The sequence below is a fragment of the Melanotaenia boesemani genome, chromosome 10 (assembly GCF_017639745.1).
Source record: "Melanotaenia boesemani isolate fMelBoe1 chromosome 10, fMelBoe1.pri, whole genome shotgun sequence".
NCBI lineage: Eukaryota > Metazoa > Chordata > Actinopteri > Atheriniformes > Melanotaeniidae > Melanotaenia > Melanotaenia boesemani.
The window spans coordinates 28003575-28016882 of NC_055691.1; the positions used below are offsets into that span (position 1 = coordinate 28003575).

General features: G+C 39.4%; 2 protein-coding genes across 3 annotated transcripts; one reads left to right on the forward strand and one right to left on the reverse strand.

Annotated features, from left to right (window-relative positions):
• The first annotated feature begins 1287 nt into the window (after positions 1 to 1287).
• On the forward strand, positions 1288 to 6354 carry cd9a (CD9 molecule a). Of its 2 annotated transcripts, none has more exons than XM_041996367.1 (8): positions 1288 to 1538; positions 3898 to 4000; positions 4100 to 4197; positions 4598 to 4672; positions 4784 to 4885; positions 5294 to 5383; positions 5738 to 5821; positions 5911 to 6354. In XM_041996367.1, exons 1-8 carry the CDS (start codon positions 1470 to 1472, stop codon positions 5974 to 5976), a joined length of 687 nt encoding a protein of 228 aa, XP_041852301.1. In that variant the 5' UTR covers positions 1288 to 1469; the 3' UTR covers positions 5977 to 6354. The 2 variants fall into 2 exon arrangements, with proteins under 2 accessions (XP_041852301.1, XP_041852302.1); XM_041996368.1 differs by lacking the exon at positions 1288 to 1538 and adding an exon at positions 2823 to 2979.
• A 1641-nt stretch (positions 6355 to 7995) lies between these two features.
• Positions 7996 to 11974, reverse strand: bbs10 (Bardet-Biedl syndrome 10). The gene is made up of 4 exons (XM_041996177.1): positions 11930 to 11974; positions 10143 to 10358; positions 9094 to 10056; positions 7996 to 8954 (listed from the first exon to the last, which is right to left on the reverse strand). The coding sequence occupies exons 2-4, from the start codon at positions 10331 to 10333 to the stop codon at positions 8138 to 8140; spliced, it is 1971 nt and encodes a 656-aa protein (XP_041852111.1). The 5' UTR covers positions 10334 to 10358; positions 11930 to 11974; the 3' UTR covers positions 7996 to 8137.
• Positions 11975 to 13308: the final 1334 nt, after the last annotated feature.

The window sequence follows — 13308 nt, forward strand, 5'->3', positions numbered from 1 at the left end:
TATAAACAGTGTTTTGCATCTGTAACCACTGGAAAATCTATGAATGTTCAATTCCATGTCCATCCAGTTCTACACTCTAATAAACTGTTTGTTTGAAATATCCTAATCTATATCACTTCTGTTCGATAGATTTAATTAATTTTACATACTTTTGATTAAATAAGCAAGTATGTGTCACCACAGTTTTCCTTCTACCTAATTGGAGTAATGTTTTCTATAGTGTTTATGAGTCATCGTAATACATCTGCATTTGAAACGTTTGAACAGGCCAAGCTTCACTGATTATCAGACAATATAACTGAAAGGAACAGAACATTAAAATACGTTAATCACACATGAGTGCAGCTTTGATAATAGGTATTAGGAATGTTGCAATAGCTATCTCACTTTCTAATAAGTAATAAGGTCTGCAACTGTATTTTAACATGAGAAAAAATTAGGATTCCTGATATGCAATCTATTTTTTTGTCATTTCAGTTTGCTAACAATCCAAAACAAAGTAGATATGAAAATAACCCATCAACCACTAGCAAAAGCCAAAGCAAAAGTCATACAAGAACAGATGTATTTCAAAACCTAGAATACACTATGTTTAAATGCTGATACACATATTGCTACTTAGAGGGTCTGGAACATTACTTTAGAGTTATAGAACTACTCTAAGGTTGGATTTCTTTGTAATGAATGATGTACTATTATGAAAGGATCAGCAACTGTGAATGAGCCCACTATTACAATTAGGCAAAAGTTATGAACGTGCCTTGCAAAAAAAAAAAAAAAAAAAAAAAAAAAAAAAGAGGGGGAAGTGGTGCAGTACACTGCAGCAGTGGCCTGAAGGGAGAACAGTTAACAGGGATCACATTACAAACTGTAAAACCTACGATGGTGGTGGTGTTTCAGCGTGGTTTGAAAATGCGTGCAAAAGCCAACTCGCGTGTTCATTCATGTATGGTATATTAAATTCGTGCACGCGCTTTTCTTATTCCAGGGAATGACGTAATCGCACGGGCCAGCGCGCTACAGGAACTTGAAAATACAAAGCCAACAGTAAGATGCTGTTTGTTGCATAGTTGTACCACATATAATATCGCAAAATACAGATGCAGGCTTCAATTTGAAAAGAAGAAATAGCTTTAAAAAAAAAAAAAACATCACCCATAAGTGTCCCGGAATACTCGAAACAATAGTGCCGTATTAGTTGCTACCAACATTCTCTACTATAAAAAGGAATAATTTAGAGTCTTAAGTTTTAAGGAATAAGAGAGAAAGAAGAAAAGGACTTCGGGTTTGCAGCCGTGTGGGGGCGGACCACAACAGGCGCGCACTGCACGACGTGACACAGCGCACAGCGCGACGACAAATAACCTCGATCTGCATACTGACTTGTTTAGAAGAAGCGCTTCTCTATTCTGCCGTCGCTTTGATTTGAAGAAACCTGCAGAAGTGAGATCTAACGACCAAACAACGCCATGGCTGCCCTGTCGGGAGGAGAGATTTGTATAAAATATCTGATGTTTGTCTTCAACCTTGTGTTCTGGGTGAGTGGGAGACGACAAAAATCTCCATTCATATGCATCCTGTCTGTGTTTTATTGGTTCGCGTGTTTATGGACGGTTGTGGGCTTTTCATGTGTGCGCATTTGTGTGAGTGAGGGCAGGTTACTATAGCCCACAGTGAATGAAATTATACTGTGTCCCAGATGCAGAGTCGGGCCGAGCGCTCGCGGAGTGGCTCGATGACTTATCACAGTGTATTGTAAGCTACGATGTGAGTGATTAATGGTACGAAACACAGTGTCTCAATGTTTGTGGAGCGGTCTGGAGATTAATCCCCATTGGCCAAGTGACCCAGTTCCACTGCGCAGACTATACTCTGGAGTTTGCGCGCATGTCATGTTAATAATTCGCAACGAGGAAGCGGGGGCCGCTCCACTGTTCCGGAGAATCTGGCAGATATAATATTAATTAATACTTCTGCTCCATGAAGAGTTTCTAATTACATTCTGTGCGTGCGCGTGAATTGTGGGTAGTCCATATACGGTATCTGTGTCCTATACTAAGCCTGCAGGGTGTGCCATTTGTGTATAGTGTGTAGTGTGGTTTCAGATGGGTGTTTTGCCCTTTTATGAACGTTTCTAATTTGTCCAGCTATATTTAGAGATAAAAAGGCCATCATTACAAGCCAGACAAGGGTTTTCCCACTGTGTGTGTGTGTGTGTGTGTGTGTGTGTGTGTGTGTACTGTGTGATTGTGTGTGAAACTTCCTCCAAAATTGTAAATAAAAAATTTAAAAGAATCCACTGAACGTTTTTGTATAAAATGCACAACTAAACATGTTAGTAAAGCAGTCAGTCAATCAACAGGGTTTCCTGTCAATACATAGGCAAACCTTCTCAAGCCTATCATCCTTGTGTAAGTGCAGATGTTTGCTATGCTTAGATACCTCATTTCCTTCATCAGATTTATGGTTTGTTAAGCCACAAATCACATGCTATGCATACAGTATCTGATCACGGCACAGTTTCAACACAAAAATGTTCCCTTTTGCAGCTTTACGGTGTTTACCAGGACCAAGAATCACAAACCTATGAACTAACATATCCAAAAATATGCTATTCAAAAAAGTTTTATGCCAACAAGCCTAAATAGGAGCACTCTGACCTGCTGTTTTTATGTTATCATGACTGATATGCAGTGGTTACTGAACATAAACAGGACAAAGAAAGGAAGGAACACAGGAATTGATGTCATACACACAGCAGAGACTAGTCTGTTGAACAGCGCTAGCTTTCTTGGCACTTCCTTATGATCAGGTGACTGAAGGTGTGGTTTTGACTGGATTTTCTCTCTTATCGCCATACCTTCACTTCCGCCTCTGAATAAGTTTACGGTGAATTGTACCAATTGAATCAACATGGCAGTCACTGGGGGAATCAAGTTTCTGAAATATTTCATGTTTATCTTCAACTTTTTCTTCTGGGTAGGTGTGTTTATATTGATGTGTGTGAAAGACAGGGGAAGAAAAGGAGACGTTTCCATAAGTGTCTAGCTAGATTTGTACTAGTGAGTCAGCCATTTTACCAGACAATGAAGCATACAAGAGACATGAAGGTATACACAGTGGCTCGAAAAAGAGAGAACATTACATGGAAACTTACAGTGATACTCCCACACTTAGGCTAAAACAGACTGAAACCTTTCAGAGTGGCTCTCAAAGTTAAAAATTTACCAACCTCTATATGCTGATACGTCCTGTAAGTGCCTGTGTAGAGACATTTCACAGTGCACTGACATTTTAAAGTCTGAAATGTGTCTAAGGCTATTTTGTTCACTGATTTAAAAAAAGATGTTGCAGGACCTAGCATACAGCCAGCTGCAGTGTGTTGATGGATTTATCTGCTGCTTTGTGCCAATGCAAATGCAAATATCTCTCTCACCGATCTTTTGTCTCAGAGTCAAAGAGCGTTTAGGGTAATTTTTGGTGCATTTGCCATACTTGTGTATATTTTGTAATATGCAAAGACCATGGACAGTTTAATTTATATATAGCTTAATAAAAGGAAATGGGACAATTAATTTTCACACCTTCAATGGCTAGTTGTGATCCCAGAACCAGTGCTGTAGAGATGTTCTCGGACTGAAAGCTGAACAGAATGAAACTGCAAGGATGGGAGGGATTCCAGATGGGTCCTGTCACTGCAGATTTGAGGGTGCCGCTTGCTGTTGTCAGTGTTGTTAGCTGGTGTTCGATGGCTGGCAAATGTGAGAAGTGCAGAGAGAATTCAAAGAGAGCAGATGTATGAAAATCATTCTTTTTGACTGAACTTGAAATAACCAGAGTTTCATTTATTGTTAATTGCAGCATTGTGCTATATGTAAATATGTTTTTTTATTTTAGCTTGCAGGAACAGCTGTATTTGCGATAGGTCTGTGGCTGAGATTAGACCCGACAACCAAAGGCCTGTTTGAAGGATCAGATTCTCCATTTCTGCTTTATACAGGTAAGATGTGCTCAGCCACCACATGATTTTTTTTTCCTTATTAAGTCTTTATTATGTGGGCTATTTATTTTGTATGTGTTATACTGTGTGTGTGTATAGGTGTATACATGCTGATTGGAGCTGGAGCGCTCATGATGGTGGTGGGCTTTTTGGGATGTTGTGGTGCAATCCAGGAGTCACCCTGTATGCTTGGACTGGTTTGTACTACTTTTTATTCCTTGTGTATTTACATATATATATATATATACATATATATATATATACATATATATATGTGTGTGTGTGATCTCATTCAGCAACACCTGTTGTCAACTTTACTGTGGACTTACTATTGAAATATGAGACGTCTGCTTCTCATTGTTTACTGAAAAGCCTCAAGGCCACAAAAGACTAGCTAGATTTCTCTGTGCTTGCTCCCTCCATCCTGCCCCGTTTGGCCATAATCTGCTTGCACTAAATCTCCCTGGAGGAGGGGCCAATGAAAACTGGGTTCGGCTACACTCAACTGACCTTGCATGTTAACACATGCGCACAAAAGACAGGCGCACAAGCATGCACAGAAATAATCAGCTCAATTTAATTTTGTTTTTTGGGTAGTTTTTCTTCTTCCTGCTGATCATATTTGCCATTGAGGTAGCAGCTGGAATCTGGGTATTCTCAAACCAAAGCAAGGTAGGATTATTTGTGCATATAATGTTATATTAATAACAACAACATGGAGAAATGTTGAATATTGGTGCAACGTATAAAATGACCTTCTTCCGGTTTGCTGCTGTGTTGTAGATTGTGGATGACTTTACAAAGATATACATGCAGACTTACAACGACTTTAAGACAACAGGAGATGAACGCCTCAAACAAATGCTCCAGTTGATTCAAGAAAAGGTGACTCCCGTCTCCTACATGTATGCTTCCATCTAATTTTAAAAACTAATTTATGTTGGACCTTTTTGTCCAACATTAATTTGTCACCTAGTATTTTCAAGCAAATTGAATGCACTTACATGTATTCTTTTCTTTCTTTCTTTCTTTCTTTCTTTCTTTCTTTCTTTCTTTCTTTTTTAAAAATAATTCTTTATTATTATTTTTATGTTTATGACAAAAAAGTAAAGGTTTTTGTCTGTTTTACATACTCAATGTCTTTACTTTGACTTGCCTGACAACCTCAATAGGACAGCAAGATACTGAAGATCAAGCCAATGTGTTGAAGCACCAAGAGAGAGATTTATTTTTCCCCCATTTGTAAGTGATCATGTTCCATTAAACTGCTTTCTCTCTCTCTCTCTCTCTTAGTTGAACTGTTGTGGTCCAGACGGCAGTGCAGTGGAAACTGCCAAAGACACTTGTCCCCGTGGAGAACCCCTTGAGCAGCTTATCATTAAGGTACAGCCATTCCGTATGTATATATAGAGAATACCAACACAGGCATGTATTTTAGTAACGAAATAGAAAGAGATAAATAATATTTTAGCATAAGATATAAAGAAAATGATCTAATAGATGTCAGATGTGTGTGTTCTCTGTGAACGCCTAGCAATTACTTTTAGTCATTTTATGACTGGTGTTTATACTTTGTCTTCCCTTTAGACTAATGTCTTTGGTCTCCTTGCAGTGTTACTATGGCAACAGTGGTTTACTGGAGGCAACATGCTCTCAGAAAGTCTGTTATATGTGTTAAATCACAACTCATGTTAATAGCTGGAAGAAAGCTAAAGGAGTCATGCTTATCTGTTGCAGAGCTGTCCTGATGCCATCGATGAGGTGTTTAACTCCAAGTTACATATCATGGGAGGACTAGGCATCACCGTTGGCGTAGTTATGGTGAGTGTAAGAGGCCTGCTTTCCTGGGGGATGAACACAGTGTAAATATGAGCTAATTCGAACACAGCTGTCATACTTTTCTCTTACAGGTGTTTGGGATGATCTTTACCATGCTCCTGTGCTGTGCCATTAGGAAGTCTCGGGAGGTGGTGTGACACCTGCCTCAAGTCCTTGTTAATGTTGCATGATGTCATTGCCAGAGTTACAGGACTCCACTGCCAATAGAAACACTGCTTGTTTAAAAGGGGTAACCTAAGCTACACAGATATTTCTGAATATACATCACTATAATACATCAGTTCTGTGTTGCTGACATTGATGCGATGTGGTTATTGGGCCCAATTATAGAATGGGTGTAATCTGTGCTTCAGTGGCAGTGTAGTACGGATATGCGTAATATTGTGGTAATTTGACTGAAACCTGTGTCTGTGAGCTGCTAATTATCTAAACAAAAGAGCATACTGTTGTATACTGATCACATTCTAACTGCAGTCACTCCTCCACAAGCAGAAGCACACAGTCAGGGTCCAGAGATAAAAAAAAAAAAAAAACAGCACCACTTCAGTAAAACACAGCAGTGCTTAAGAATCTTTTGCGTTACAATAACACAAATCATGGTGGCAAGTAGCCAAATCAATGCCAAGCTATGAACTACAAAGTAACTGTGGTTTAACCCGGCCTGGTGTAGAGTAGCATCTTGGTTCCAACAATGACCCTTTCTCTGCCCATCTACTTCTTTACCCTTTTGATTTTTAGCTTTTTTTTCACATTTTGTAAATGTCTTTTTTTTTCTATTTGTAAAATTTCTAATGTTTGGTGTTTATATGGTACATGCAGTTTTTTGATGTATTTTGTAATGTCCTTTTCATTTGAGCGGGTTGATTTATACAATATGCACAATGTTTCACAAAGGTAAAAGTTAACAAGAGCCAAATAAACAAAAATATATTAAGTGAAATATAATGATATTGTGTGTCTTGAAATCTTGCAAATTCTTTCCAAAGACAAACTGGCTGGAAACATGGCCTGTTTTCAAGTTACTTAGTAATATTTAATTAACACAAAAAATGTTTGTTCCAAGTGACTCACCAGTAAATTAGTTTTGCTTGGCATACTATCAGAGGGCACCTAAGGATAAGAAGGGTGTGAGAATCTTAAGACTCACAACTCTCTAGGTTTGTTTCCCACTGTACACTGGAAAGAAAATATTATGAAAACTCCTCCACATTTGATACTACCGATCATCAGCTGTGACTCATGCAGAGCACAAACAAAGCCAAGAGCCTCCTTTGTTTCTGAGTTACTTTGTCACAATTAATTTATCAATAATTTGTGTTAAAACTAAGGGCATGCTAGTTACAGTAAACACTACTGTGTTTATGTTTGCAAATCTTGTTAATGTCTAAATGACTCACTGTTTTCCCCCCAAAAAAGGTGAAAAGAGTGTTTGTGTTCCTCTGATTACAGCACAAGGAAGCTCACTATGATTTGCTTGTTGACAGTTGGGTGCTGCCCTCCCAAATCCTTACTCACACTATGCAGATAAGGTTGATTATAAAAAATGAAGTGTGAATATTTGTTGGGCGATGTGTGTACTTGTGTGTATGTGCTTTTTATATAACTCAAGGTGTAGTAGCAAGGGGGAGAGAGCAGGAAATCTAAGATAAGGAAGATAAACTTGGGGGGTGGAATAACCAGGATGAGAAGAGGAAGTAGACAAACATCAGCATTTACTGACTACACAAATCTAAATCATTTAAATGGTAAATGGTACTTATATAGCGCCTTTATCCAAAGCGCTTTACATATACGTCACATTCACCCATTCACACACACATTCACACACTGATGGCGGAAGCTGCCATGCAGGGCGCTAACCACGACCCATCAGGAGCAAGTAGGGGTTTGGTGTCTTGCTCAGGGACACCTCGACATGAGCTCTCCGGACCGGGATCGAACCGGCAACCCTTAGGTTACAGGACGACCACTCTACCCATTGAGCCATGCCGCCCATGTACAAAATAGAAATGAACAGGGGGTTGTTTTATGTTTTTATTACCCAAACTTGTCTTGAAGCTGGACAAGATGGTGCAAAACCTCTTTAGCATTTTATTTGCCTATAAACTAACACAAAATACTCTAATTAAATACAATTTAATTTATAACTGTTGGAGAGGAACAAAGAAATGCAAATCATATAAATACTGCTGTAACAACTAGCATTACAGTGCAAACTATTTCCTTCAACTTTTGAGTGGTTCCCTTAGCACTAAGAGAAAAAGATGTTTATTGCTTTGATTTTAGTGTAACACAATCTCAGCCCTCAGCTTCATCCTCTGTGCCCTCCCAGGAAGAGTTTGTGAGTCGGTGTGATTGTGTGTTGTGAATATGGAGCACTGCGTCTACCCGCAGGAGACTTGTGACACACTGCAACACAGACAGTAGCAGCTTATATTTACAAGACACAGATTCAAGGCCCAAATCCAACAGAAAAAAGTTTGATGGCATAACATCCTTTCTAAAACAATTTGAGCTTAGTTTACAATCTTCCACGTGACATTCAGTCTGTATGGGGCCTGTGTTGTTTGCTTGTTTAAGTACAAGGTTGAAAGGCAGGGAATGATTTGAAATAAAAGTCATGACCCTGGTTTGAGTCTGCAGGAAAAGTTTTGAACTGTGAGAGTAAATCTGTCGTGGCACGCTCAATAAGGCATTTGCCAAGAGCTGGGAAACATGAATGTCTTTTTTTGTGTCATCAGAAGCTAAGCATCTGTGGGCATACTGAAAGAGGGCATGGTGCAAGAGAAACTCAAATGTCCCACCTGCAGGTATTACACAACCTGGCTCTACCACATGCTTCTGAAGGGGAAGCATACTAGAGGATCCACATGAGGTGCTGTTAGTCAGATTATCACCATGTAAAGATGTGGAGTTATGTGACTGCAAAGGTCTTTTTGATGCAGCATTCTCAGGCATGGGCATGGGTTCCCAAGTTGTAAGCAGCATGCGAATGGCATCTTGAAATGCACGAGCGTACTGGTCAGTTTGCCCTTCCACTGGGGCACAAATCACCAGACTGCAGGGTTTAGCTACAGGTTTTTCTTCTGAATCACAGAAAGCCACATGAACATATCTGTGAAAGAGAAAGAGATGACTGTTAATCATGAAGTGTAACCAAAAACATAAAATACTAGTAAAGCCATTTGAATTATAGGTACAGTCTATGGATTATGTGACTAAAGATATTGAGAAAAAAACAGACATCTGCATACCTGTGAGCTCCAAGCAGTATCGGTTGACAAAAACTGAGTGTAGCAACATGCTCTGGTTGGATTTTCCAACTTTCCAACACAGGTGCAGTGCCACTTAACTTGCCAAAGAGAGAAAGTTCTTCTTCACTGACACACTCCACAAGACACATTTCAGCCTGTGTGGCTAAAGCCAGAACAGCAGCTGACTGTTTAACTGAAGACAGAAGCACAGAGACACCAAAACTCTGCAGCTTTGCAATGATGCACTCTAGGGACCTCTCCGTCCAGGAACTAAAGTGCACAATACTTTTCTCCTCCATCACTTCATCGGTGCAACACAACTCAAGCACATCTCCTTGACTGAGCAATTTTGGCTGCAGGTACTCTGTGAAAACTACAGCCTTAACTGGTTGTTTGCTGCTTTTGCATGGTGTAACAAAGTCTCTGTGAATTACTTGCCCCTCAATCAAACATGAACAGTTTACAGGAAACCCTGCAACAGGTGTATGTAGTGCAGGGAAGCTGTCGTCCAAAAACTGAAGTGAGACATAAGTTGGGTCATTTTTAAGCTTCCAGTGACTGAGCAGTTCACATGTGAGGTCACTAATAAAGTCACAGTGCACATGACTAAGACGCGTGTGAAAAAATGATGATAGAAAAGTATGAAGAAAATGGCAATTTGTGCAGTGAGGTGATTGTGTTTTTGGAGTGAACTCCTCCAATGAAACGCAGAATCCATAAGGCGCCACATACTCAGCAATGAGATCATCTAACTCTGTCAACGCAAATGCTAGCAGTTTGTCAGCCAAATGCCTGGCAGTTGCAGCCTTTGCTGCCTCTTTGGTGTCGTAAGACTGAGACACATTGGGCTCCTTGCTGGCTGTTAAATTAATCATTCGCAGTAGTGACGCCAGGAGTAGAATAAAAGTCTTGGATCCATCACCTGTTACTGTGCTGTGCTTCCAGACACACTCCACTACCATCCTAAAATGAGAAACACACAAATAAAACTACATGAGAAGGAGCAAAATATAAGGAGCAAATTAGAGAAGTTAATGTCTCATGCTAACCTGGCCAGTGGATGCTCCAGATTTAGTGCTGTAAGAATGCGGGTCCCACTGCGGCTCAACATTGCCTGTCCCGTGTCACGGGTGAACAACACCTGTCCTCCCTCAGGCCCAAAACTGCGAAGGATGACTGCTTCCAGGGAACACACTGTCTGCAGGACATGTTTGAGGTGAAGGTGCTCTAATGGCAGCATCCTTTCACCCTGGAATGGATGCAACCTGAAATATAAGAGGCAAAGTTTAAAACCGTTTCCAAACTGGATTTTCATTTTTAAAAATGAGTCAACTTAAGTCACGCTCTTTAGCATAACACTGCAGTATATGCATCATCATGAAGACAAGCTTTTATTGTCTACAGTTCAAGGTAAGGAAAGTAATTAATCTATTGTGGTGTCTCTGCTCAGCTCCCAAAGCTGTCCAGAGAACTGAGATGCATTTGGCTACAACATAGGTCCTCACAGTCTAAGGTGACATACAATGGTTAGGCTAGAGATAGCTGGCAGGACATGATTTAATTAAGGGATTTGGGACATTCTGGCTGGCATTTGACCTGGTAGCTTTGATAAGAAATAACTCCAGGTGTGGCTGAATACTACCTAAGGCAGACAGTAGCACCAATTTTGATGCAGGGGTAGATCTTCAAGATGTTTAAAAACAACTTCCACTGTGTAGGTTAATCACAGAGAATCGTTTTTGTTACTATTGCTCTAAGAAGTATGTAGACATTTAGTAAGTTTAAAGTCTGTAAACTGTGAAGGAGAAAGACTACAGACAACAAATGCCAGAGGATAAAATTCAAGGTATTATAGACAGATAAAATGAGTTACTGCTGATGAATCTGCAGTGGAAGGGACACTTTAACTCAGGGACCAGGGTGGTAGAGGAGTTATACATGGATACTGGCAGAAGTCTTAAAGGATCATGCGGTGAACTTAACAAAACTAAACTCAAAACCTACTGCAAATTCTCTGGTAATGTAAATACTGTATTTTTTTTCCAGTAGTGTCACATGAAAAATCCGTATCCCATATGGCCATGATACAGGTCAATGTTGGATAACATGCACTTAAATACTTTACTGTTTGGGAAGCAAGCAAAGACCTAACAAACAAGAAAGTGGGGCTGTGCTGATATACAATGGCTTGACTGTTTAGAAACCATGATAATTTGGTTAAGATCACAGTAGGGACAAAAGCTACATTACATTATGAAATATTAGGGAATGCTTCTTTAATACACAATTTGGTAATAATGGAATACAATTATTTTGTGTTTATAACATACATTTAAAGGAAAAAAATAAGATCCCTTTTCCTTTTAGAATAATTTAGGCTTTAATGTCAACGACATCTCAGCATTGTATTTATTCAACAAAAATAATCATGATGGGTGTAATAAATAATGATCATAAATCTAACAATGAAGCAGCGACAGTTACAAGAAGTTCACGGCTATCCGACTGCCTTCTGTTTTTCTATTAAGTAAACGTCAGTCATCCTGCCCTACTTTTTACTCTGTCATGACATTTTTTACTGAACTCACTAAAAAGCTGGTATTTTAAACTCCATTCTTATGACATAAAGCCACTAACAACTAATTGAAGCGCTAAACAGCAGCATATGCTAGCTAGAGCTACGAATGTGTTCAATTCAACGACAGTTCAAGCAAGCTTCTCATAAGAAACCCATGCAAATGACTTAAACACAAATGACTTAAACACAAATGACTGAACCTCAATAAAAGGCAAACATCACATAAAAATATCACATAAAGATGGAAATAGAACTCACAGCGAGTCCAACAGGAACGCTTTCGTGTGTCGCCTAGAAACAGGACTTCTTCTGTGGGGACGAAAATCAGCTCACAGCCTATTGTTGCCACCTAGTGTTTAGACGGTGAACTGTTTTCTGTGGCCAAATGTACCTCCGCTACACATTGTTTGGATGTCATTGTGCATTTTAAAATAATTTGTAAAATATGCTTATATTATAAATAAAATAAATATAAGCTAATTATTTATTAAATTGATTCGTGTTTATTGTCGCAGTTGTAATGACTTATTTCCTTCTAGGAAGTAAAAAGGTTTTCATCTGTTGTTTTGCTGACTGAAAATGATATTATTTTAATTTAAAAACCCTCAAGAAATCACACTCCTCCTTGGGTTTAGAACTAAAATCTAAAGCACCCCATTCTTGTTATTATCATTATTGTTTTTATCTTTGGATAACATGTTTAAACAGTGTGGTTATTATGTCTTGCTCTATTGTAACTGTCCTTGGGATTCTCTTGTAAATTGGATCTTTAAATGTCTTTAAATGTTTTATTAAGTACAGATAAAAACATCAGAATGAATCAGATTAATAACGAGCAGTAATACTTTTCATAATGAATGTATCATAAACAAATAAAATGCGAAGTGTAGTATGTATATATCACAAGTGTATTATGTTTAGCTCCATCTGTCTCATCCCATCCCCCCAGCCCCTCTCTTTTCCTCCTTCTGTACTGTAACACTGGAACCTCAAGGTGAACTGGGCGGGGCCGGAACCTGATCTCTGTATTGCTGCAAAAACCACATCCTAAGTTTCTAAATTAGGCAACAACATCTATACATATACAATATGAGACAGGTCTGCAGCTACTGCCAGATGTAGAGATGCACACACACACACGGAGCTGTCCACTCCGAATATAAATGTCCTCTACTGCTGAACTCTCAGTATGCTAACGAGCTTTTAGAAAGCCATGTCACTGCACTAATGAATATGCATCAGTGGCCTGGTGAGGGTGACCTGTAAGGATGGGACAGAGGTCTCGATAGGTGGGGCGTCAGGCATAAGGACCACAGCTCCCAAGAGACCTGAATGGACAGAAAAGAACATATTCACCCTAATACATAACTCTGACAAACACACACACAGACACATACACACAACTATGCCAACCCCAACTCTATCATGCCCCACCCTCTCCATTGTTTCCTCTTGATCCAGCGTTCACACACTGTTTTTCTTGAAGTCTGTAGACTGGTGAGACTTAAAAACCAAAAGGCAATGAGCTGATGCGTACCCTGCCATTTCTCTCCACACAGCTAGTTCTGTTATCTTTTCCTCTCCTCCTTCTCCACTCTGTGAGAAGAAGGAGAATCTGTGAGTCTGAATCCTGCTGT

Excerpts from the sequence above, each read along its gene's own strand:
- cd9a (XM_041996367.1), top strand. The coding sequence starts at position 1,470 with ATGGCTGCCCTGTCGGGAGGAGAGATTTGTATAAAATATCTGATGTTT. Across the intron at positions 1,539-3,897 it reads TCTTCAACCTTGTGTTCTGG|CTTGCAGGAACAGCTGTATT; the intron begins GTGAGTGGGAGA and ends TTTTTATTTTAG. Across the intron at positions 5,822-5,910 it reads TCACCGTTGGCGTAGTTATG|GTGTTTGGGATGATCTTTAC; the intron begins GTGAGTGTAAGA and ends TTTCTCTTACAG.
- bbs10 (XM_041996177.1), bottom strand. The coding sequence starts at position 10,333 with ATGCTGCCATTAGAGCACCTTCACCTCAAACATGTCCTGCAGACAGTG. Across the intron at positions 10,057-10,142 it reads CTGGAGCATCCACTGGCCAG|GATGGTAGTGGAGTGTGTCT; the intron begins GTTAGCATGAGA and ends TTCTCATTTTAG. Across the intron at positions 8,955-9,093 it reads ATACTGCTTGGAGCTCACAG|ATATGTTCATGTGGCTTTCT; the intron begins GTATGCAGATGT and ends TCTCTTTCACAG.